Source organism: Heloderma suspectum, chromosome 5 (genome assembly GCF_057233095.1).
Source record: "Heloderma suspectum isolate Gila_16-S chromosome 5, 16-S_ref, whole genome shotgun sequence".
Lineage (NCBI taxonomy): Eukaryota > Metazoa > Chordata > Lepidosauria > Squamata > Helodermatidae > Heloderma > Heloderma suspectum.
In genome coordinates, this window is record NC_139462.1 from 168,740,786 (window position 1) to 168,768,481 (window position 27,696).

Below are 27,696 nucleotides of genomic sequence, written 5' to 3' on the forward strand. Positions count from 1 at the left end.
TCTGTGAAGCGATTTTTACTGGTGTGGAGAACCTGCTCGTAGAGCCCTGTATGGACCAAAGTGCAGCAAAGCTGATTTCTTTTTAAAAATCCGGTACTCCTCCATTCGCTTCTCCTTCCATTGTCATGGAAACACGGCCCTAGTCTCTATCATCAGTTCAGACTAAGCACACTGCAAGACCATACAGGAGCCATTTGTCTGGTTCAACACTTCTCTGTCATCATAACTAAGTCTCTTCCCATTTATCCATTTTGGAAGGATGAGTTTAATTTACCAGCCAAACAAGCCAAAACACAGTATATACAGATAATTTCAATGGTGGGTAATTGACTTGTGTGTCTCAGAAGAAAGAAAGATAAAGGACTGTGAAACTATGATACACTTCTTATTGGCTGAGTCCACACACAACGACAATCCAGAGATGTTTTAAACCCTGGATTGTGGTGAATGAGCTAGTATGCTAGTCACCACAACTTGATCACTTTGGCTGGAAGTGGATGTGGCTAAACAACCCAAAGATGAAGCTTTGACAGCATGACATTCGCACCTGGAATTCTGGCTTACAAGTTGTCAGGAGAAAGACAAGCCAGAGTTGTGGGTTTGGACATCCCACTGAACCACCCAGGGAATAACCCAGTAGAGCACACAAGCCACAGTGACTGGCACATTAACTCGTTCACAACCACCCAGGGTTTAAAAAAAAAAAATAAACTGGGTTGTTGGCGAATGCAAACTGGGAGGGGTTTAGACAAGGTTATTGGCTCACAATGTAAATGCAGAGATTTTTTTTAAAAGGGATGAATAGCAAAAGAACATCCGACCTGGAATTAAGGATCTGAATGCTTCAAATCATTGTCCCATAACAGATGATTTTTCCCACCCCACCCTTCAGTCCTTTGGATTACTTGTTAAAAAATCCAACATGTTTATAAAAAATGCATACTAATCTATTCCCATATGTGAAATTCCCTAAGACATACTCGCTAACATTCCTATTTGTAGTTTAATGTGTGCATTAGTCTTCATTAAATATGAAATCATGCTCCCGAGTCATGGACATATTGTAAGTGCTCCAGCCCAATCCCTCCCCTAAATCATTTTAAATATTTCATAGTTTGTTAAGAGATGAAACAAGAGATCACTAAAACACAGCAAAGCCTTAAGACATCTTCTGTCATGAATCAGAAGTTGTAGGGGAAAAGGTCATGTACTTGTTCACTGGCAGCAAACCAACTGCCCATCATAAAACAGGGAAAAGATAACTAAAAACTGCATTCTCCATTATTGTTTTCCCCTATAACAGCACCTTCTATTTCAAAGTTTTCAACCAGCTTAACCCTTCCATAAGGATTTTCTCAGATTATAAGTCCAGCACATTCAAAGCAAAGCAGCACAGAGCTGAAATAAAGATTGCAAATTTAGGCTGCAATAGTGTAACTCCTACTTGGGAGTAAGTCCCATTGGACTCGATGTAGCCTACTTCTGAGTAGACATGAATAACATTGCACTTTTTGTTTCTGTAGCAAGGAGTGCTTCCTGTCCTGTAAAGTAAATTCATAGACAACAGCTTTTGAAGTCCAAAAACTAAACAAAAGGAAATCACAAATCAATATAAAACACACAAGTGAAAATAACTTTGTTCTTTAATGTGTAAAGATTTCAAGGCTAATGTTCGATTTATAGCTATGATAATGTTCCAGACGGCATCTACACTGGGGTGTTTACATGAAACAAAAATTAGAAGCTATTTAAGCATCTGATGTGCAGACATCAGATAATAACATAACGCAGCATGTGAGAAATAGTGAGCCTTGCTCAGGCAGTAATCCTAGGCACACTTACTAGATCCCACTGAACATAGCTGGATTTATTTCTGAGTAAATACGCTTAGGATTGCGCCACACATGATTTAAAACAACAACCAACAACAAAACAGTACAGGTTCAACCTCAACAGTTCCCGAGTGAAAAACACAGTAAAGTCAAATCAAAGAGAAATTGGCTTAGTGGACACTCAGCCTTAAGACAAAAGCTGCCCCAAGCAAAAAGCTGCCCCAATCAGTGCCAGTATAAATCCACAGTATGATTTCATGTCCTTAAGGCAGAGGTCCAAAGGGAGAAGAAAGTCCACACAGTATGGGGTTCCTTCAGACAGTGCGCTTAATCAACAGACGTTAAAGGGTAGATAACCCAAACTGCTATCCCTACGGGGACAAACAAAACATTCTTGTAATCACACATAATGAAGCTATACGTGGTAGTTGTTTGGGTTTTTTACTCCAATGTAAGAGCATGTGGATTCAGTGGAGGCTTCTTTCTTTTCTTATTCCCCCCCCCACTGGGGGGGGGGATTTCAGGATGAAAACAAATGGGAGGGAAGTTTAACGCCCCTCTCCCAGAACACCATGGCCCCGATCTGAATTGGGGACATATGCTCTTAGACTGGAGTAAAAAAATCTACCATGCATAGAGTCATTACGTGTGATTACAAGAACATTTAGTTTGGCCCTAAGTTACTGTAAAGGAGAGGACACCTCTATTCCATCACCAAGGTCCAAAGAAGATGCACAAAGTTGGGGACAGAAGAAGTCAGAAAGGAGTTTGTATCTCTCCTAGCAACTCTTGTCGTGACCTGAGGGAGGCCCACCTCACATTTTTACTAACAAGGCTCTGAAGCACAAGGTCTGACGTGACTTGCCAGAGCCTTTTTTTCTTTCATTTTTACAGTCTGACCTGACCCTAACATTTAGGGTGAGTAACGGTACGCTAAACCATGAAACCAGAAAACACAACACTGCGACAACATTTATATTGGTCACTATTTCCCATGTAACATAGGAATGGAAACTTCTGTTAAAACTATAATATGGAAAGAATGAAAATCGCCCACCCCAAAATAAAATCTAGGCATACTCGGCTTTTCCTGTGAAGTAGGTGCAAAGCTGAACCATCATTACTGAAATGGAAATTATACACATTTGGTTCTCATCTCCAATTCTAGCTTCTAAAAAAGGACCACATTTTAAATGATAAATAAATTGTGAAGTACTTTGTATACTGAAAAACACAATATAAAAAAGTATTAAATATCTAAGCCTATGAAATATCTACAAATACATTTCCAGTAAAAAAAATAATAATCCTATGCAAATTTATACTATTGTTTCAGGCGGAAAAATGTCACAATGTAGTGTCTTTTCCCTGTTCTCATGTGATGAAGGTTGAAGCTTCCATATGTATGTATATTTGACCATGATGTGAACTAGGTTAGTTTCATCGAAATGTGGCTAATTCCATGCACATCCCTGAGAAATTATCACCACCATAACAAGAAAAAACCTTGGTGACATTTTCTAGTCACATATTAGCATATAAACTTATCTGCTGATGCCTATCACTCATGTTCTAAAATCAAGGTGGTCCTCAGTCTAATTTCAAAAGCCCACTGCATATGATCAGTTCAGACCTCTGGGAAGAGTGATTTGTCCCTACCCTGGCAGCCCGCAACTTGGGAAGGAAGAGGGAAAGAGAGAAAAAGGACTGGAAGAAAGATGAGAGAAAAGATGGTGGCAGGAAGAGTAAGAGAAAAGGTGTAACCCACCAATCTTTCACTCTGGCCCTGAGAACTGCTGGCTTCAGTCCCATGGATGCATACCTCCTCCAACTTCCACTCATTGTCATGTTACAAAATTATTCAAGAACCCCTTCATCACATTTAAAGAACCCTGCTGACATAACACTGTACTATATAGACTGGATCCAACAGAAGACAATGTCTAGCAGTTGATTTAGAACAATCTACTGCTAGATTTTGACCACCCTTTTATTATTCTCCACAGAAGAAGCATTTAGGAAAAGGCCATTTTAATTGATGTGACTAATGTGAAGTCAATGGGATAAGAGAAGACCAGCTTAAATAATTATGCAGCTGGCCCTTTAAAAAGATACCGTACATGGATAGCTACAACACCCAACAATGGCTTAAATGGAAACTTTTGCAAGGATGTGTGTGTGTGTGTGTGTGGGGGGGGTGCACTCAGAAGAGTGATGCCTGCAAGTGATTCCTTATCAGCAAGAAAGGACAGTGTAACTAGAGAATTCAACATCGCAGTACACCCACAACTATGCAAAATGGCAGCTTGAAATGTAATTGAAATTAATATGTAATTGCAAATGACCTTCTTGGATGTAAGTTTTGCAGGGCAACCCTGTACATCCCTACTCAGAAGGAAACCCCATCAAGTTCAATGGAGATGACTCCCAGTGGGTATGGAGCTTCAGCCTTGATGTATTTTCTTGCATCCTACAGCCAGCTTTAACAAGAGCCTTCTTCATGTGTTCTCAGGAACGTGTGACGGCTAAAACTGGGAGCAGGGATAGGGCTGTGCACACTTGCATTACCCCAGCATCCCCATGCAGGCCAGCCCCACCTCCTCAGATCCCCGGCCTTACCGTAACGAACAGCAAGGGCGTTTTACTTGCATTCACTGGAATACAAGCAGAGCTCTCCACACAGCCATGGGCAGGGTTCCCAGTCAGGTTCCCCCTGCAGACCCGTTCAACACTGCAAGGTGCATGTGCAGCTCCTGCCCCCAGTTTTAGCCCTCATGCATTCTAGAGAATATGGGAAGAGGGCTATGAGATCTGTGAAAAAGCAAACAAAACAAGAGACAGAGAAATGCCAAACAATATTGCCTAGCCCATAGAAACAACATCACATTTCTCCTAACTACATCATCTTCTAGCCTAGTTATCAAAGTCATTTGCTTTTTACAAGAGCTCTTCTCTGGTAAAAGAAGAGTTCTTCTGGTAAGACTCTTTATCTGTAAGCCTCTAGTGTACTACCCCAACTGAGTTTTTGCTCAGACCCTTTTGGTTCCAAGAGCTATGCAAAGGTTGAATGCTCACTTTGTATTTCTAACAAGTTACTTGGCTGGCTGGGAAATGCTGGGAATTGTAGGACTATTTTCTGTCTACAGATGCAATGCATTGGATTGTACCCTTAGAGTTATAAGAATGAAAGTGAATTCTAGACCAAGTTCACCTTTATATATTCAGAGGGGAAATGTTTAGTATTAACACTGCATACCTTCCTAATAGAATGTGTTGACTAATATGGCAGAGAAGTACTACTACTACTACATACTATCATTATTTCATATCCTGCTCTTCCAGTATTTATTTATATCCCACTGTTAAGCTAAATATATCCAGAGCAGCGTACAGTGTACGCATATAAGCACAAGTAGCAAACAATTTCTAAAAGTGATAACAAAAACGTATGACACAACCAACACTTTAAACAAAAGAAACTTATCAGCAGAAATGGTAAAAGATGTAACACATCAGAACTGACGGCAACATTAAAAGCCCATTGAAATTAAAGTTAGAATCATAGAATAGTAGGGTTGGAAGGGGCCATTTGCATTGTTGACTCCAACAGCAAGACCACCTGTTTAGAGGAGTCCACAGGGTTGGACTAATTCCAGGCATCCTTTCACTTCAGTAGAGGATCATCACTGCCTAAGCTGAGAGCAATACCTATTTGGAGGAACTGAACCTCACATGCAGAAGCATGTGTACAGTCCACTACTGAGCATGGAGATCTATCATCTATGTGTACAGGTCACATAGACCATTATCCTCTAATCAGCTCCTCAGCAGTCCACGTACATATATATTACAGTCAAAGACATACGTTTCTTTTTTTCTTTTTAATTTTTTTATTATACAACAAAGAAACAAATTACAACCAAAACTGAAGTACAAAATTACCCAATAGCAGTGCGGCAACAGAAAAAATATATATATCTTGTCTAAAAAACTAAGTAGATCTAATCCATAATATTAAAAATAAAATCACAGTCTTTTAACCATCCATGTCAAGTTGTCTTTATTGAACAATGCCACAGGGAAACATGGGTAAGTGTAGGAGAAAAAAAAGAGGAAAGAATTGGTTAATATGTGTAATGAAAGGGAACCATACCCCATCAAACTTGTCTATGCTAGACAAGCCACACACAACTTTGCTGTGTTATATTAATTTCTCTGACAAGGGACATATATGTCCCTTGTCCCAGTCAATTTTATTCTACCAAGTCACCTAATTCTCCACTGGGGGGAAAAAACTAAATAGAAAGAAACTCAAACAAATATATATATATTTTCAACCTTCCTCAACCAGTAGTTGGTGTGTTCTCTCTCTCTCTCTCTCGGCATTTCTACACCAGCCTAAAATCCTGCATTTCAAACGGGGCTTTCTGCTTCTGTTTTAAATGCAGGATCACCACTGACTCCCTTTCCATGTGCTCCCTTTCCCCCCCCCTTCTTCCCACAGCTGAGTCTTCCATTATCTTTCATTGATCTCACTCCTCTTCTTGACGCTTTTACTCTTTTCACAGAGGAAATTGAAATGGAACACAACGGAGTAATTTGATAGCTCATTATTTGTGATCTATTTAAAAACGGAACAAAGGGCATTTAGTGCAGAAGGGTCACTGCATCACCTAAAAAGCCCGCAAACTTCTATGAAGGAGCAATCTCAGTCGCAAAATAAAAGCCCGGTGTGAAGGGCCTCCGCACACACACACACAGACATTGCAACAATACAGCATTAACTAACTGTTTTTTCCCACATTTGTATCCTCTTGGTATTGAATAAATTGCCAAAGCTCTTATTCACACATGCTTTTGATATCACCTTATTTAATCATACACATTTGTAGCTTATGAGAACTCTTACAAAACAAAATTTTTATGTAGGACTCTGAGCAAATTCTGGATAAACCCTTGCTATATTTCTCACACACACACACACACACACACACACGAAGCAATGCCATAGTGGTGTATTTAACACAGGAAAAAAAATCAGTTAAGAACATAGACTACCTGTTTCTGAAAACCTGGGGAGAAGACAAAGAAGCTATCCATGTGCGCTGCACTCTCATTTTAATGTACAACATGTGGTAGCAGCATATCAGAAAGCACTGGCAGCCAGGTGCTTTCTTTTCCTGCTCGTTCACCTGCCCCCTCGCTACCACTTCCGCCTCATGCTGTTGGGGCACTTGCTTCTCATGCAGAAGGCCCAGTGATGAATCCCCAACATGTCAGGTAGATGGTGGCGTGAGAGATCTATGCATGAGAGAGACCCTGGAAAGTAGCTGCCAGTCAGAGCAGACAATACTGAGCTCCACGGACCAATGATCTGACCTGGTATAAAGCAGCTTCCTATGTTCCTGTTACTGGGGAAGAAAATGTCTCAACAATAGCTATTGCCCAAGATAGGAAGAATCCCACCTCAGGCAAAGAGCTGTGGAGCACTTTGTTGCCCAACAGGAGGTGGTGGCAGCAGAAACAGAACAGCCAGCCAGTGGACAGCCACAAGAATATGAAAAAGAGAGCTCAAAGTGCACTAGTAGCTCTGTAGGTACCTGCTTTTAACATATGCCTGTCTTCTCCCTTGATGGACTTCAGATACCTTTGAATGGGGCTGTGTATCAACTTCCAACTCCCTTCCGGAAGTGCGGGTGTCACAGAGTAAGGCCCAGAACATATCCTATTCAGTATAAAGTTAATGTCATCCAGTGTCAGTTTACAGCAGGGACCGAAATGAACCCAAGGTGCTCTTTCTCGAGACAGCTGTCCTCATCTGACTTTCTTGCAAATCTAGGCACATTTCTCCCAAGAGCTACTCCCCGCAATTCAAAAAAATGTAAAAGTGTCACATCGCCTCCTGGCTTCTCTGTTGGTTACAAAATGTACAGAAAGGGAATTCAGCTTGATCCTTCTGAACATTAAAAAATACTGCTGTTGACTTTTAAGTATGCGCCATGTGTAAAATACTACTGCACATTATAAATATTAATATGGGACACTGCTGTAGCAAGATCTTTATTCTCAATACCTTCAGGCCTGATTGGGTAAATGTGTACATATGTATCTTTTCGGCAGTGACTTAAGCTATTGGTGTGTTTTTGGAAGACACAGCTGTATGGATAAAAAGAACAAAAACAAACAAAAAAATCCAGCTCCTCATGATCTGAATATTGCATCAAAACAACCTAAATGTAGAACCAGCAATACATACAAAATTATTCAAATATGCCATGCCCTTGGGAGCAACAAAAATACTTTAAACCAGTGAGTATGCAAAAAATATATATCAGTGAGGAACAAGTTCCTGTTTCTCAATTTTTAAGGGAAACAAATTTTAGGCTTTCATATTCCATATCAAACCCACAGGCATCGTGCCGAGGATAGATATTAATCCAAATACTTTACTACAATCAAAGGTCAATCCAATATTATCCATCTATTTTAATAAAAGTATCTGGCTCCAGCAGCTTCAAGAGGGAGGGGGAATGCTACAGTTTATCAACCCAAACAAGGGCTTAAATGCATACCAACTTCATTCCCAAAAATGCATTTCTCTCTTTTTGCACATATTTGCCTCTACTTTAGCACTATAAGCTTGAGCAAGACTTTTGAGCCTTGGCAGCAATCCAAGCTGCAGATGGTTTGAAATGCAGCCTGAAATCAGTGTGTAGTTGATGAAATACTCCTTACACCTGACCCTTACTTCACACCAGGCTCAAAACACAAGCTGAACACTAGCAGTCAAAAAAGCTTTGTCAGACTTCTTGGTATCTGGAACTCTCTCCTCAAGGCATTCAGTAAGGCCAGATGGTGAAAAATGGGAGAAATGCAGTAAACTGAGGGAGGGTGTAAGTACTTGATAAGTAGAAGAGAAGGGATGTGGAATTCTGGTGGTTAAGGGTGCAATCCTGTGCAGGTTTAGACAGAAAAAAGTCCTACAACTCCCAGCATTCCTCAGCCAGAGTTGTAGTACTTTTTCTATCTAAACAAGCACAGGATTACACCTTAATTCATGTTTTAAATGACAGAAATGTTTGTAAAGGGGGGGAGGGAAGCTCCCGCTTTTTTCACACGAAGGAGTTCATTAATTTATTTAAAATAGCAGTTTTAATAAATGTAAAAAGGCAACATAGCTTTGCAAGCAAACTTTTTTTAAGTGACCTTTTAAAATATCTCACAGCCCACATACACTTCTGGATCTGCTCCTCATATAAAAAAATATATATATCGCACTTACTCTGGGTGATTTAGGGATAAGCAAACAGGTTAAAAATAATGCTAACACTGATATGCAATTCTCCACCTCACCTTTTTGCTCACATACCTATTTTGTTCTCTTAATGTTTTAAATATATAATTTCAATATTTCTTGCACTACTTCATATATTCAGGTACAGACATGTTGGAGAAATATTGTCCTTTCCATTACACTAATTCCCATAACAAGACTTATTACAGCCTAAACGTTTTATTCATGACTTACACTGTATGCATCTTCTTTCTAAAGCTTCAGTTGGCCAACATAAACATAACAAAATACCATCTGACTTACAACATTCAAATTATGCCAAAAGCAAACAATAGGCTAGAAATGAAAACCCATCATGAATGATATGTACATACATATGAGCAGAAATATATTCATATAGACTGCTCCAGCTTGAACAGTTCCACACTTCAGTTTCTAAATCCAATATCCATTCATAGATAACTATGAACTGAAACACCACCATTGATTTGGCACAGTCCTAAAAACAGTTACTCCCAAGGAAAAAGAAGAAGAAGAAGAACGGATTCAACTCCTATAACCAGCTTTGATAGGATCATTTCCAATATATAAATGTCAAATCCTTTGGGCTTGTCCACCAGTCACCTAACAAAAGGGGCATTTCTTCCCATTTTTAGCAATGATTAATGCTGGGGTTGAGCAACACAGCCACACAATTTCTTAATTTTATCAATTATGTTAACACCACACAAACCACAGTAATAAAATTTGTATTTTTTGCGCGCGTTCAAAGCATGCAGTAAATCATCCTTTCTGCGCAGCTAGCGTACATCTCTTTTAAAATATGGTTTTGCAATCTAAGGCCATACATTCTAGTTTACAATAGCAACAAAATGTGTTTGGCTGGACAAAGATTCATAACATGCCTGGGATAACTAGTCCTGTTATGGAGACTTGGTGGCAATGTTAAAATAATTCTATCTAAATTAGTGTAATCAGAGAGTCCCACATTAGAATGACATTTTCATTAGCTTCTCATTAATAGGTGGCAAACAGAGGCATGTTTTTAAAATGTGATCTTTACATCAGATTAGATTGAGTTTTGCCCCAAACTAACATTTATTCTGATTATACCAATTTCTAAAATAAAACATTAAGGACATCTAATAGGTCACCCATCTATTTACTCTAACAAAGATGTAAATATGTATAAAGAGCCATACATTAATTTGATAAGAAATCCTGAAGTCAAAATGCCATCAGGGTAGCATATAAGCATACTTTTAGAATAACATAGCTAACCTACATTAAAATTCTGTAGACAAAAGAAAACTCTGGAGGAAAACATTAAAGGTATATTGAAAAAGACAAAATGTATTATGAATGCTTTATTTGTTACACATTAACACCTCTAATAACTCTACGTCATTTCTAATAGCTGTACTGCCACTAAACTATGTATTGATTTTCAAATGGGAGTTCATATTGGTGCACATTCTGATTATACCATTTTGTTGAATTCCCGGATATTAGTTGTGATCTTTCTGCTATGACAAATCATTAGGATATATATTGAATATTTCTGAGACAGAAATAAGTGATTGCCTTTACAATTATTTTGTCACCAAAATATTAAGCTTGATCAAAATCATGCTGCTAAGGGGTTTTTTTTAAGTCCCAGAAGCTGATGGATCATTTAAGGTAACAAAGTCAGATGGTGTTTATCTGCATTGCTTTAAACTCTATAGCAATGTAATGCAAAAACATGTATGTGTGTGTTATATATGCATATATTGTATTGTTATATATTGTATTTGCATTTTACAAAACATAAAGGTCCTTCTTCTTTGTGCGTGTGTGTCTGTGTGTGTCTGTGCGCGTGAGAGTGAGAGAAACCACTAACATATATGAAGTAAGGAGAACTTAATGCCCTGTGTATAGATTTCTGTATTAGAGACTCCAACAGTTTATTACAATGTATATATGTATGTATGCATGTACTTGTCTAATTCTACTACAGTGAAGAAAATTATAAAAACAAAAGGTTACCTATACAAATAATATTAAATTTATAATGTTATCTACTCTTATGAAAGATCCTGTTTATATTGTTAATGTACATTTACAAATAAAGCCTCTCCACCTTTTAAACATGGCAATTTGATAACATTTTTTAAAAGAATACTACCATCATATATTTTAATTAAGAGGAAGCGGGGGGGAAATTCCCTGTGCAAAATGCCGTTATCATTTTTGGCTCATTTGCAAGGTTAGGTTTTCCCAAAAGCGTATTTTGCAAAGCAGAAATGAGGAGTTCCAAAACAGCAAGACCGGCATCGTTCAAACTACATGAGTAAAAGGCATGGAATGTCCAGTGTGTCTCATCAAGTACTTGAGGCTATTGTTCTTTCCAAAAAAATGCACATAAATTGCTTCATGTCCTTGGCTTGCCAGGGTTTGAGGAATGCCATGTGGCTCATCCCCATTCCTCCAAACAGTTAAAGCTATAAAGCAATATAGCAGTCAAGCTAGCTACAGGCTGCTGGTGAACCAGCAGCAGCAATATATACTAAATGGCCACAGAGGTAAAATGCAATTTGAATCGACCTTGAGCAAGACAAAAAATTGTGAAAACAATTGTTTAAAAAGCCTAAAGGGTTTGATGTAGCACAAAGAAACCTTGCACGCTACAGTATACTAAACAAATTAGTAGTACCTAGGATATAGATGAAAAGGGTATCATCACACAGAGAAATCCTGGTGTTCCCTTGGATGTCAGCTTTCTATATTATCATTTTCACAAATAGTTCATGTGTATTATGACAGACTGGATGATAAACACAAACTGAAAAGTAACTTCTGAAGTGAAGAAAGTGTACTTAGCTGCAGAGAACTGTAACAATCCCGCCACACCCGTAACTAAAAGTACCAATAATTCGGTTTTCACACACAAACACAGACACAAGCGTCACACCCCATGTGTTTTGGCTGGCTTGTCAAACACAGGAGAGTTTGTTCTGCCCATGAAACATGTTCACATACATTAATCTACTTTTTGAGGCCAAACTTTAGAATAATATATTTTGAAAAGATGCCGTCACAATGATTTGTGGGGTGCATAGGACGATAAAACTTTATTTTGTGAAGTTCATCACTGATGTAAGTAGCAGAGAAGAAGGGAACCATGTATGTTTTATAAAAAAAAAATATTTACAATGCTCAATTTAATTCATTGTGTGGTGCACTGCACTTCAGTCTTACGAACAGATAAAGGCCCGACTTGCCATTTAACCACACGCAAACACAAAATAAGACAAGGAGGACACCCTGGTGGGTGCATCCTAACTCCTCCCCCCTTTTCCACACACCAAAAAGTAGAGAGCACCTATTTCCAAACCTTTTCAATGCAAGTGTATGATCGTCCCACTGTCAATATTTAATGAAAAATTAAAAAGCACCTCGACATGCAAGGACAAAAGTCCCCAGGATTTTATTAGATCATCTCTTTGCCCTCCCCTGACCCTGGCGGCTTTCACATATGTGCCAGATTAAAGTTGGGAGTGCCCACAGTGCCTCTCGTAGCGGCAAAACGCTTGTACGTTCCAAGTGCACAGCCCGGCTCACCTCCAAATTCCCCTAAGCCGCCAGGCGCATGGCTGACACTGTCCAGACGGATCGCCGTCCTGGCTGGAGCACAACAAGGCTGCTACCTGGGCGCTGCTGTTTCATTTGAACCAAAGCAGCACGCACACCGACAGCCCTCAAGTCTCCCCCCGCCCCCCCCAAGTGCAAGAGAAGAGCCTCTGCTAAACTGAAAAGCCCCTTTTGGCTCTGAAGACGCAACACAGACGATGAATTCATTCTGACCTTGCCCATTCTCCCCCGTTGGCTGCTTTCTGTGGGCTATTAGTTCTACTCCTTCAAGATACAGCATTCAAAGGAGAGAGAGAAAGCGTGCCTGCAATTTACGCCAATCAAATATCCACCATCAGCTAAGTGCCTAATGGTATCATATTGACACTGCTGGGCAGCCCTAGGAAGTCCCGCTTGCAGTACCCACCACATACCTTGGTTTGCAGATAATGAGGGTAGTAGTAAGTGTACTGAGGGTACATTGGTTGCTGTTCCAAGCGTTTGCCCATGTAGCTGGAATCTTTATCTCCGATGCAGGGAAGTCGTTGACAGGGTGTCGTGCCCCAGGCCTCTCTTTCTCTTAAACCACTATTCCTGACAGTACTGATGACTGCTGAGGTGTTGTGTTTTGGTTTTTTTTCCAGACTTCCTTGCCTTCTAACCGCTCGCTAGTTCCAGACACAGCAGCCAGAAGCCAAAATAAGAATAAGAATAATTACAAGGGAAAAAAGAAAAATCAAAATACAGGCGGAGCGACGGGGGGGGGGAATCTTGCTGCGCTCTTCTCCGCCCTCCGCCCCAACGGGATTGTCCTCCTGGTTTTAAGTAATGTCAATTGCCAGTGTCTGCGAAAGGGGCGTGAGCAGCGGCGGGGGAGTCCTGCCGGAGAAATCGGGCAGACGGCGTAACTCCAGATGTCCGCAGATCAGCTTCCTCCCGCTGCCTCGCCACCCAGCTCCCCTCCGCCCCTTCCCGAAAAGAAAAGAAAAATAAAGACCTTTCTATTTTGAAAATATATATATATATATATATATATACATACGGAAAAGGGGGGGGGAGAAAGGAAGGAAGGAAGGAAGGAAGGAAAGAAAAGGCGCCTCGGCTCGCGACAGCCTAGTTGCTGCGGTCTCCCTGGCGGAGTGGCATGGTGTTTCGGGCTCGTCTTGTCTTTCATTCAAACCCCCTCCTTCCAGCCGGTGGGTGGAACTCCGCGGCCGGCCTCTCCCTCGAGAAGCAGACGCAGTCCAGGAGGCTGCAGTATTTCCGCCAAGAAGAACTCGGCTCGCTCCAGCCGCTGCTGCTGCCGCTGCAAGCAAAGCCCCGCTTCCCTCTGCTGGCTAGCGCGGAAAGCAGAGCAGTCCTACGGCGCCGCCGCCGCCGCTACTGAAACGGGGGCGGGGGGGCGATTGCATTTCTCAGCCTTCCCCGTTTGCGGACTCTTCCCAAAGTTACCCACGAAAATCAGCGGCGGCTGGCGTCGAAGGAGGCGAGGGAACCAAACGCCGGCCTGTCTCTTTAATAATACTTCCCCCTGCCTTCCCCCCGCCCCTCCGGCACTGTAATATCTCATAACGTTGATTGGAAAACTAGCGAGAGTTCCTCTAAAGAGCGGATCCTTCACAATTAGCGGCAGCGGTATCTCGGAGTCAGTCAAATAATGAGGGTCAGGCAGCCGACCCTGCCTGCCTTATCTATCTATCTATCCTAGCTAGCTAGCTAGCTAGCTAGCTAGCTTAATACATACAAAATCACAAGATTCATCAGGAAAATCATTACAGCTCCTCCAAAGATACAAAAGCAAAGCAGGTTCATGCCACAGAAATCCAAATAGACTCTACCACTACAACGCTATAAATATGATTGCTGTGAGTGTGTATGCTCATGCACACACACACACACACACACCTACCTTTTAAGGGGTTCTCAATAATCATTAAAAAAAAAACACGCACACATTACATTCCCTGTTCTGTGAACTTGTGATATACAATGAAACCTTGTTTATCCAAACAGCCGTGCATCTCATACAAATGAGATGGTCTGGATAACTGGTTTACGCTCCTGAGCGGGATTTACAGCCTAATCCTATGCACATTTGTTCAGAAGTAAGACCCCTTGACTTCAATGGGACTTATTCCCGATTAAGAGTGAATTTGGATGAGCTGAGCAGAAGACTTTTGGGGCCTATTATATTCTTGTGCTGCTGACATTTACTTCAATGGGGCTTGAGCAGGAGAATTTCCTCTTAGATCGCTACCACAGACAAAGCATAGATATGACCCAGCTGCCATTAAAACATGGAGGGCCAGTGGTATGTTAGGTATTAGATGTGGGACTTAATGGTCTTGTCCAGGGGAGGGCTCTTTAGATGGCAATGTGCATTATTTCACATCCTTCAAAATGTGATAACCTAGTGGGGTGATTTCCCACCACCTCCAAGGTGGACCTCACCCACTGGCCGCCCTTCCATAAAACCACTTTAAGAAGCATGATAGTAAGATGAAGTCTTGCATCTGAACAGTGGTGCATTTAGGTAATACATCTGGCAGGCACTCGGTTGCCTATCCCTGCTCTAGTGTCATATTTCAGAAGACACTAGAGGACAATCCAGTGCCCTCCATATATTTTGGACTACAACTACCATCAGCTCCAGCCAACATGGCTAATGGTCAGGAATTATGGGAGCTGTAGTCCAAATCATTTGAGAGACACCAATTTGGCAAAGGCTGCTTTGGGGCATCCAAGACACAAAATTGCAGACTGGAATTAGATAAGAGCTCTCCTATTCAGGCATTCCTCTTACCATGTATGATCAATGCGTAAGAAGCCCACCCACCTCCTCCATTGTCATGTCCATTGCACTCAATTCATGGAGAGCAACTTTCTGAAGAAGAATGTCTCCTGTGTCCATGGAAGCTCTTCACGTTGGCATCCAGATGCTTTTGAGAAGCCCACAAGCAAAATGTGAGGGCAATAGCCTTCTCCTTCTGTTAGTCTCCAGCAGCTGGTATTCAGAGGTATGGTGTTTTTGATCTTGAAGGTAGCATATTCCTATTATTGCTAGTAGTAGCTAGGGATGTCGGAGAAATCCAAAATGGATCCAAATGACTGGATTTCTATGAATCGGACTCATGGATTCTACAGTGGACCACCATCTTCTAAGTTGCATAGATTCTGCAGACTTGTGGCCTTTTTTTTTCTTTTACTTTCCAGAATTTGTAAACAAGTTTAGTCATACAAAGCAACAGAAGTTGTTTGGGGCTTGAGCAGGAGGACTTCCTCTTGGATTGCTACCACAATATGTTAAATTTTCCACAGTATGTAAATTCCACAATATATACTCCATTAAACACACACACGTTTTATACATCTCTGATCTCTCTTCAGCTTGTGCATTCTGCTCATGGATTGTACACTGAGCTAAGTAAAACACACAAAATGTTACATGCTGGCAAAAGTTACGTAAATTGTGGCAAACTTTTTTGCGTACTTTTCTGAAGGGGGAAAAAGGCGATTCTGTCACTGCGCGACGACAGAACAAAAGACGCCTGACAACCCATGAAACAGACAGAACAGATAAAACAAAATAGATATATCTTTACTAGTTGCTATGGATAGCCTCATCTTCCATGAATTTGTCTAATCCTCTGTTAACATCATCCAAGCTAGTAGCCATCTTGTGGCAGCAAATTTCATAGTTTATCTCTGCCCAGCGTGAAGAAACTTAGATGCCAGCAGCTTCTGGTCTTCTCAGTTTCAATCTTAAAGAGAACGTTGCATGATCCTCCACCCCTGCCTTTTAAAAGGCAACATGAGCAATTAGGAAACAATTAACCCAACCTTTCATATATTATTTTCTTATTTTTAAAAGGACATTTAAATCAAGGATGGGGAACCACCAGCCCACAGGCCTCTTCTCTGATGCCACACCCCCAATGCCCCCCTCCAGCTGTGCCCCACTGTATGTGTGTGTGCATGTGTGTGTGGGGGGGTGAGTCTCACTGAGATCATAGCACATGGGAAGGCATGGAGGAGGAGTATCTAACCTTGTCAATTGCAAAGTGGGAAGGAAAGGAAAGAAGGGACAGTGTATTACTTACCCAGTACATGCCCAGGACAGTCTTAAGCACCTAATAAAATAATTCATACATATTGCAGCTACAAAAACCTGGAAAGCACAGGCGAGTATGTTCTACAGGCAATGACAGCTTTCCAATACAACATCTCATATTCATGAAAAAAAGCAATTCTCTGTATACAACCTACATATATATACAGACTCCTTTACTATGTCGCTCCATTCATAGACATATTTTTTGGCTTTGCTGACAGTGAATTGTATATAAAAAAATAAAATAAAACAACACTGCAGTGGTTTCTTTTGTTTTTATTTAAATCACGTGTAACACTCCAGTGGGACTGTTGTCAGCTGCTATATTACCAAGCAGATTGTTTCAGGGGGGAATCACTTCTTTTTTTAAGGGGACACTTCTCAAGGCTGGGTACGGCTAAAATTAGACCTGCCAGCTGTGTTTTGGTCTGTGGGCACATGCCTGCACGTGATATAGGCAGGCAAACATCACACTCTGCTTCACATTGTCAGTCTGCTGTTGTGGTATTCACTTGAGCAAGGATTCTTCATGTCCTCATAGTGCAACCGTGAGCAGAGAGAGTGGCTAACTATATGTTGGTCACATATACTTTACTGCAAATATAAATGGCATTCATTGGTTCTCTCTAATACTATTAATACTGGAAAAAAATGGTCACTTATAATTTAACTAAGACTTTGGCACTCTGGCACTAACACTGTATAAACCTGAGCATCCTTACTAGGAGGAAGTCTCATTGAACTCAGTGGAATTTGCTTCTGAGTAAATGTGCATAGGATTGCACTGTAAAGGTATTACTTGGATATCAAATAATTGAATTACTGTCATGTCTTGTACATGTGGCTGCCTCGGCGGACGACCTGGACGCTTCAGGTAGTGCAGAATGTGGAGGCTAGAATAGTAACCAGTACAGCTGGGCTAAATAATATCACCCTGATTCCGAAGGGGCTTCCCTGGCTGTCTATTTGCTTCCAAGCCCAATTCAAGCTGCTGGTGCTTACCTTTAAAGCATGAAATGGCCTGGCACCTAAATATCTGCAGGGCAGCGCTGCCTCTCCCAATAACAGCTTGCCCATGACTTAAGGTTGTAGGGAGACTCTTCTCCAACAAGTACCTTGGAGTACCAAGTACCAAGAAAGGAGAGAGCCTTCTCAGGTGATGCACCCTGACTATGGAATACGTTCCCAGCCGAGGTGCAACTCGTGGCAACAGTGCAATTGTTTTGGTGCCAGTTCAGACCCCTTTTGTTTATACAGGTATTTTAATTGGCTGGTTTTGTCAGTTCTATTTGTATTTGGGAGGGGGAAGGGGAGGGGGAGGAGGAGGAGGGGGGAGGAGGGGGAGGGGAGGATGGGTTTTTATTATTTTTAGTGCATTGTAATCATATTTCTACACTGCTTTGCAATCTGTAAGGATGAAGTGCAGTTTTAAGAGGTTTGAATGAATGAATGAATGAATGAACGAACGAATGAATGAAATAATATGTAAGCAATAGGGCAGTGAGCCTTCTTTAAAGCTCTATTTAGGACTGGGATACACATTTGCCACATGCTTTACTATTCTTGCTTGTCCCCACATAACCCTGCAAAATAGATCCCTGAGGCTGACTGACTGAAGGCTTTACAATTCAAACAGTCCATGGTAAACACATTTCACTAGACCAGTGGGTCTCACCCTTTATTGTAACACAGACCACTATTCTGGCTTGCTCATTCTTTGGAGATCATCACACTTTCTTACATTACTGGTCCCACGTAGGATGTCACTTTAAAGCCCTCTGAATGCTCAACTTATTCTGCACTCCGGTGCAACTGTACTAAACACAAGGAACGACGTGACAGGGAAAACACTGCTAGGTAGCAGTTAGGTAGCTTTGCACATGCTCTGTACCACTGAGATTTTTGGATCAAGGTGCATTACTGTTTAGAACTGATTGAACTGTTTACCCCACTACCTAACAGATGCTTTCCCTTTCCCTTGCATTTTCCATTCATCTGCATCATTATGCAGGAGAAGTTGATTTTAATTTGACATCCATCACCATTTGCTTTGGAAAAGCTCTTTAGCATTTGTTGCTGTTATTTTCTTCGTGGTCTTGAGGTCTACCTAAGAAGAATGCATGTATTGATGGCTCTTGGTGGACTGCAGAGCACATGTTTCAAAATTATGGCTCACCCTGACGTACCAATATTTTACTCTTATATACTAAGAGCAAACTCATCCTCCAACTGCCAATCCGTACATAGCCAAAATTGCACCCTCCATATACAACACAGATAAATTGACTGGAGAAAACCAAAGGTTTGCAGAAATACGAAAAAACAACAACCCACCTTTCTATATTTCTACATTTCTATACCATCCAATAGCCAAAGCTTTCTGGGCAGTTTACAAAGATTAAAAACAGTAAAAATACAGTATACAGAGGTTAAAAGCCATTTAGAAAAAAACCAAAAAACCCATGAACAGAAAATATACACAAGAGAACATATATCTAAAATAACTTCAAGCAAGCCATCTCAAGCAATCAACCATAACCAAAAGACAATCCAGGATCGATTAAAACTCATCATATACTGCCAAATGCCTTGGAGAAGAGAAAGGTCTTAGCCTGGAGCCAAAAAGATAACAATGTTGGCACCAGGAAGGCCTCATTGGTGAGGTCATTCCATAATTGGGGGGCTACCTCCAAGAAAGCCCTCTCCCTTGTTGCTGTCTTCCAAGCTTCCCTTGGAATAGGCAGCCAGAGGAGGACCTTAGATTTTGAGCGTAGTGTACAGGTAGGTTCATGTCAGGAGAGGGCGCTCCATCAGGTATTGTGGTCCCAAGCCATGTAAGGCTTGGGACCACAATAGAAAACAAAACACAAGAAAGGGGACCGCCTAATGAGGATTGAGCATGCTCAGTGTCCACAGAATGCTGGCTGACAGCTGCAGCTGGAAAACCAGGGCATGGAAAGCTGGAAAGGAGAACCCTGGAAGAGGGCCTGGCTGGCAGGTTGGCTGGAACCCTAAGCAGGAGCACTCCACATTACGTCACATTGTTGAGGTCCCTCTTGTGTTATTAAATCTTGTTCAGGTTTGATTTGGAGCCTCTATATTTCTTTGTTTCTCTCCTAAAACCTCAGCTTTTCCATAATCATGTTTGTTGTTTGGTGAACATTTTGGCATTTATTTTAAAAAGCAATAGCTCAGTCTTCAGGATACTCTTTGACTGGCTAAAGCTCCACTGAAATGAATTGTGTTTGCTGCTGCAGAACATTAAGAAGGATCACCCTCTATGTTTCCAAAACTCACTGCTTTGAGAAAAAAGCTGGAAAATATGGCTCAAGTGTGCCATAAAGTTTCAGAAAGCTACAGCTAATAGAACCCCAAATGTGTTTCTTTTAAGATTCTGATCCTAAATACACTAAGGTTACATTCCTATATATACTTACCTGGGAGCAAGTCCAGCTGAACTCAATGGGACTTGCTTCTGAGTAGGCATGCAATAGGCTTGCACTGCAAAACAAACAAGAGACCCACTAAAGTCAATGGGCTTAAGATCATTTGTATTATAGTTCCTGGGAGACCATCTTTTGTAAAGCGGATGGCTGGCTATTGAGTAATAGTTTGAGATGGTCTGTTAATGTTTCATCAGTGGAAGGAGATGACAGGAGATTTTCTTCTGATAGCTGGGAATCTCTTTTCTGCCTTAGAATGTAGTGCCCATCAGAGTTTGGTAAGACATTTCATCTAGCAGAAGGGGACAGTGAAACAATTTGGGAGCTATAAATCTGGGAAAAAGGAAACAGAGGCACAGAGCGAGAGTCTGGAGCTGTGAGACTGCTGAAAGGAGAGCATCTGGCTCTATCTGGGGTGCTAGTACAAGGTTTTGCTCTGCTTTACTTGTATATTTGTAAATAAATATGGCAAAGACTTCCAAAGAAGGGCAACGCCAAAGAGTGTTCAAACTACCGCACAATTGCGCTCATTTCACATGCCAGCAAGGTGATGCTCAAAATCCTACAAGCTAGGCTTCAGCAGTATGCGAACCGAGAACTACCGGAAGTACAAGCTGGGTTTCGAAGAGGCAGAGGAACTAGAGATCAAATCGCCAACATTCGCTGCATCATGGAGAAAGCAAAGGAATTCCAGAAAAACCTCTATTTCTGCTTCATTGACTATGCTAAAGCCTTTGATTGTGTGGATCACAACAAACTGTGGCAAATTCTTAAAGTGATGGGGGTACCAGACATGTCTCCTGAGAAACCTGTATGAGGGTCAAGAAGGAACAGTCAGAACCAGACATGGAACAACTGAGTGGTTCAAAATTGGGAAAGGAGTACGACAAGGCTGCATATTGTCACCCTGCTTATTTAACTTATATGCAGAGTACATCATGAGAAATGCTGGGTTGGATGAATCAGAGGTCGGAATTAAGATTGCTGGGAAAATTATCAACAACCTCCGATATGCAGACGATACCACCCTAATGGCAGAAAGTGAAGAGGATCTAAAGAGCCGCTTGTTGAGGGTGAAAGAGGAGAGTGCAAAAGCTGGTTTAAAACTCAACATTAAAAAAACTAAGATCATGGCATCTGGCCCCATCACTTCCTGGCATATAGAAGGGGAAGAAATGGAAGCAGTGACAGATTTTACTTTCTTGGGCTCCAAGATCACCACAGACGGTGACTGTAGCCATGAAATTAAAAGACGCTTGCTCCTTGGGAGGAAAGCTATGGCAAACCTAGACAGCATAGTAAGAAGCAGAGACATCACCTTGCCGACAAAGGTCTGTCTAATCAAAGCTATGGTTTTCCCAGTAGTATTGTATGACTGTGAGAGCTGGACTATAAGGAAGGCTGAGCGCCGAAGAATTGATGCGTTCGAACTGTGGTGCTGGAGAAGACTCTTACTTGTCCCCTGGACTGCAAGGAGGTCAAATCAGTCAATCCTAAAGGAAATCAACCTTGAGTGCTCATTGGAAGGTCAGATACTGAAGCTGAAGCTCAAATATTCTGGCCACCTAATGTGAAGAGAAAACTCTCTGGAAAAGACCCTGATGCTGGGAAAGACTGAAGGTAAAAGGAGAAGGGGACGGCAGAGGATGAGATGGCTAGATAGCATCAGCAATGCAATGAATATGAACCTGAGTATGCTCCAGGAGAGAGCGCAGGACAGGAAGGCCTGGCGTGCTATGGTCCATGGGGTCACGAAGAGTCGGACACAACTGAACGACTGAACAACAAAACAACAATGGCAAAGACACCATAAGTCTTCAGTGCACTTTCATCCAAAGCATACGAAAACCTGGATGCTGCCTGCTGAAATTTCTCATCTCTTAGGAAAGTGGGATGTAATATTATTTGGATAATGTGTAATTTAACATTAATTATGGTGTGTGTATATGTGTGTGTGTATGCTCTCTCTCTCTCTCCACACACACACACACACACACATACATACATATATATGTATACACATACACACGCATGTGTGCACGTGCGCACACGCACACACACACACACTGCCTTGGTTGCCCTGTGGGACACCTTTGCTGAGAGAAGGATGGGTCGAGTGCAACACTGTTGATCCTCCTGGACCATTTTGGATAGGCCATCTAGGCTGTGTATTGGAGGTACTGCATTGTGGTGGTTCCACTCCTACTTGGATGACTGATTCCAGAAGGTGGTTCTGGGGGGTTATTGCTCTGTCCATTGGCAGTCACACTATAGGGTTCCATGGGGCTCTATTTATCCTCCATGCTATTCAACATCAACATGAAAGCTCTGGGAGAAGTTTTCTGGAAACGTGAGTTGAGGTGTCACCAATATGCGGATGATGCCCAGCTCCCTCCCTCACTCTTTTTCAGCAAATACAGGAGAGGCAGTGGACATTCTGATTCTGAATCAGGGCCTGGGTGCAGTAATGGACTGAATGAGGGCCAATAGACTGAGAATCAAGACAAGGTGGAGGTACTGTTAGTGGGTGGCTCATCTGCCCAGCTAAGTGGTATCCAACCTGTTCTGGGGGAGGTTGCACACCCCACCCCCTAAAGGATCAGGTCTGTAGATTGAGGATGCTTTTAGATCCAGCATAGTCACTGGAGGCACAGGTGGCCTCAGTAGCACGGAGCACCTTTTATCAGTTTAGGCTGATGTAGCAACAATATCCTTATCTGGACAGAGATAGCCTAGCTACAGTTATCCATGCTCTGGTAATCTCTCATTTGGATTACTGCATTGCATTATATATGTGGGGCTGCCTTTGAAAATGGTCCTGAAGCTTCAGTTGGTCTGAAATACGTCAGTGAGCTTTTAACAGGGACTGGCCAATTTGATCATATTACGCCAATGTTGCGTGATCTGCACTGGCTTCCAGTTTGTGGGGGGGTGGGGCAATTTAAAGTGCTGGCATTAACTTTTAAGGCTCTAGACAGCTTGAGGCCAGATCATCTGCTCCCTTATATATCTGCCCAGACCTTCAGAGGCTCTTGTCTGGATTCCTCCAACAAATGAGACGAAGCAGGAGATGAGGAGGGGGCCTTTCTATTGGTGGCACCCTGGTTGTGGAATGCTCACCCCAGAGAGGCTCACTTGACGCCAACGTTGTGATCTTTTTTGGCACCAGGGCTGTGTTTCCACCAGCGATTTACTTCGAGACAGCTCTGTGTTCAGGTCGTTAGGGTTAGATGACGTCGTGGCCATCCAGCAACCACCCTGGAGCTTATCAGGGAAAAACTGGATTTCCTGAGACTGCTTAAAGTCCGATTCTTTTCGTCAAGTCGGGTTCTTCCCGGTATAGTTGCTGTGTGCCCCAACCTCCACATTGACCTCGGGTATGCTAATCCTGCCCAGGGGTATGCCTTTCACCGTGACCCCAGGCAATGGATGATTCCTTTCTCCCATCCCTGTGATTCCCAGCACAAACCAAATAGTGTCTACTCAGAAGTAACATTGTGCTCAATGAAGCTCCTCTTCCAAATGCCCACATTGGAAGTAATTCATCCCCACCCCACCCCGATCAAGCGCAGCAACAGGAGAGAAAGGTTGGGGCTCTTTAGGTGGCTTCTCCCTCACTTGTGTACATCGTAAGTAATTACGTCTACTTTTTACCTTCCTTAGGGAGAAAGGGGGGGGGAAATCCTGGAGGGGGGGGGAAGCCTCTCTTACTGGTTGAGCAGCCCCTGCCTCTCAGATGATGTTCACTCTAACCCCCACCTCACCCTACCCAGAAGTATGTTAGGAGAAGCAAATTAAAATGGGGCGATGCACACCCCCGTGGAGCCCTGCCCAGAGCAAAAGCAGTTCCTAGAAAAATGCGAGAAAGCCAGTCTTTCCTTCTCCTTCCGTTGTTGTGGAAACAGGGCCCAGGTGTTCTCCTAGGCTCCTTAGCCCTTCATTTTTGTTAAGTGTTATGTGTTTTAAGATATTTGCACTGCTGCTGGCTTTTACTTTGGTTTTTACTGTAGCTTTATTCTGTTTTAAACTTTTAAAATGTTTTTAGATTATGTTTTATTATATTATTGCATCTTATGGTTTTAAGTCTTATTCTGTGAACTGCCCAGAGAACTTCAGAGACTGGGCAGTCTATAAATGTAATACATAAATATAAATGAATAAAATAAAATAAACACACACACAGATAAACATTATGCTAAAAAATGCCCACAATATTATGAATTTGAGTGGTGCAGAACCCAAATCACTTGTCCCCTGGTATAACTTTATCCAGCAACTTTTCAGCAGTAGATACTGGATTGAAACAGTTTGCACTGCAATAGCCTTACTTACACAGGCCTATAACCATATTCTGTGCTCAGTTATTATGACTTCAGGAACCTCTGCCTTATAACCAGGGTTATAAACAAGGAGAGCACAATTAAAGGCTGCTCTCATTATGTGCGAGAGAACTTGTTGCTGCTTATTTCAGTTTTGCTATTTAGGCCGTAAAGTATATGGCACAACATGTCCCAAGTAGTTGTCTCCATAGAGATGTTTACCCCCAGGGAAAGCACCTGTACACACACTTTAGAAAGGATCTTGTTCCCTACATAAATGCAGTTGTGTTAAGGGGAACTAAATGCATACAGAACAAGTGGGACCTGCAACAATATTTTGGATGTGGAGTAGTCTTGTTCAAGGTTCCAGGGACGCATACTTTTTTCCAGGATACTCCTTTCTAACCCCACCCCCACTCCCAACTCTCAGTATTTCATGGCCACTGAGCATGCTCAGTCCTTATTGGGCTGGGGTATGGGGGGGCATTCCCCATTAGGGTTTCTTCCCCTATAGGCTTTTTGTACTTCTGCAAATCTTGGTGTCCTCCTGAGCCTGCTGATACCCCCTCATGGTCAGGGATTATGGGAATTGTAATACAGAACATCTGGTGGACACTAGGCTGCCATACTAGCCATAGCAACTAGGATTAAGAGAAAGGATGTCAAGATGCTTAACTTTCCACTTCTGCCCACCAGGAGGATAAATATTGCCTATAGAAGGGTTGAACTTTGTTATACTACCAAACAAACAAACAAACAAACAGGAGATGTGATTCCAGAAGACGCTGTTCAACATCTGTATGAAGCCGTTGGGAGAGGTCATTAGGAGTTTGGGGGTGGGGTGCCACCAGTACACTGATGATACTCAGCTCTATTTCTCCTTGTCATTGGAGTCGGCTGAGGCAGTGAAGGTGCTGGACCAGTGCCTGGAGGCTATAATGGGCTGGATGAGGGCCAATAAACTGAAGCTAAATCCTGACAAGATGGAAGCTCTGTGGATTGGTGGTTCCCGAGTCTGGGAATTGGGTAAGCGACCTGTCCTGGATGGGGTTGCACTCCCCCTGAATGTGCAGGTGCATAGCTTGGGAGTACTCCTAGGTCCATCCCTGTCACTGGAGCCCCAGGTGGACTCCGTGGCCCGGAGTACTTGGAGCCAGCTTCGGCTTATCCACCAGCTATGGCCTTTCCTGGACAGGGATAACCTAGCCACAGTAGTACATGCACTGGTAAATTCCCGATTAGACTACTGCAATGCACTTTACGTAGGGCTGCCCTTGAAGATGACTCAGAAGTTGCAGCTAGTGCAAAATGCAGCAGCTAGACTGCTGACCGGAACACCCCATAAAAACCATATAACACCGGTTTTAAAGGAATTGCACTGGCTGCCAATATGCTTCCGGTCGAAATTCAAGGTTTTGGTGATGACATTTAAAGCCCTAAGTGGCTTGGGGCCTCGATATTTGAGGGAGCACCTCTCCCTATATATGCCTGCCCAAGAACTGAGATCTGTTGGAGGGGTCCTCCTCTGCGTCCCCCCAGTACAAGGCATACACTACGGTAGGACGTGGGAGAGGGCCTTCTCTGGCCCCAGTTGTGGAACGCCCTCCCCTTGGAGGCCCTATTGGTGCAGACACTGGTCTCATTTCGGCGCCAAGTAAAAATGTGGCTTTTTACCAAAGCCTTTGAGGGCTAAATGCATTCCCTAGCACATTGTTTTAACTGTTTTAGATTTTAACTGGTTTTAGCTTGTTTAATAGTTTAATGTGTTTTTAGATGTTTAAATTATTTATTGTTTTATACTGTTTACATTGATTTTATCTGTAAAATCATTACATGGATTTTATCTGTTGTTGTTGTTGTTGTTGTTCAGTCGTTCAGTCGTGTCCGACTCTTCGTGACCCCATGGACCATAGCACGCCAGGCCTTCCTGTCCTGCGCTGTCTCCCGGAGCGTGCTCAAGTTCATATTCATGAGATCTTAATGATATAGTGTGGGATAGAAATGTTTTAAATAAATAAATAATAAGATGCTTGCATTCTTAATTTCCACGGAAGTCACTTTATAGAATTGGGCCCTTGGTGAGATGACACAAATGGAATTGAAATGAGAATGTGATTTGAAGAAAACATGGAGATGGGAAGGAGGGAAAGGATTCTAGTGAAGGTGGAAATGCAAATAAACAGTTACAAAAGCAATTTCAGAAAACAGGAGCCACGCAAAGGCTGCTGGTGCTAGAATATGTAAAAGATAATATTACCATTTGTAATATTACTTATACCTGTGCTGGATGGGGTTACACTAGGGATGTCAGAGAATTTCACCACGAATCTCAGGGAGGCCGAATGCCAGCGCATTCGGCCCCCCGAGATCGGTGGCGAAACGGTCTGCCCCCCACCCCCAACCCAGATGGGACTTACCTTCGGCGAATCTTCCTGGCGGCGGCGGCGGCGGCTCCGGCGGCAGTTCAGGGCGGTTCGGCTGCGGTGGCTGCGGCGGCCGGTCTTCTGACCGGCTGCCGCCGCCGCCATTTCCAGTAAAAAAAAAACAAAAAAACGTGATAGTCTACGTAAAGATTTACGTAGCCTATCACGGCTAGATCTTTTAAAAATACCGTGATAGGCTATGTAAATGTTTACATAACCTATCACGGCTGAGTAAAAAAAAACAAAAAAAAAGCGTGTATGCAAATGGCGGCGCCCATGGGCACCGCCATTTGCATTCCTTATTTTGGCACGTCTAGTCTACATAAACATTTACGTAGACTACGGCGAAAATAAGGGGAACGCAAATAGCGTAGCGTCTACGCTATTTGCGTCCCCCTTATTTTCGCCGTAGTCTACGTAAATGTTTACATAGACTAGACGTGCCAAAATAAGGAACGCAAATGGCGGCGCCCATGGGCGCCGCCATTTGCATATGCACGTGTTTTTTTTTACTCAGCCATGATAGGCTACGTAAACATTTACGTAGCCTATCACGGCTGACTGCAGGGACGCAAACGGCGGCGGCTATGGCTGCCGCCATTTGCGGACCCGGCCAGCCAGGATTCGGGGGCGGGAGGGATGGAGCGCCTCCCCCCCCAGCC

The 27,696-nt window shown here is 42.4% G+C and overlaps 1 protein-coding gene across 3 annotated transcripts in view; it reads right to left on the reverse strand.

The window, feature by feature from the left end:
- Positions 1 to 27,696, reverse strand: part of RBMS3 (RNA binding motif single stranded interacting protein 3) — a 1,080,127-nt gene that overhangs the window by 690,635 nt on the left and 361,796 nt on the right. The window contains exon 1 of one of the 3 annotated variants that reach the window (XM_084858282.1): positions 13,173 to 13,247. The exons of the other annotated variants lie outside the window; for them this stretch is intronic. Coding sequence (XP_084714408.1) covers positions 13,173 to 13,247 — 75 coding nt within the window. Of the gene's footprint in view, positions 1 to 13,172; positions 13,248 to 27,696 lie in introns of those variants that run through there. 3 annotated transcript variants of the gene reach the window in all.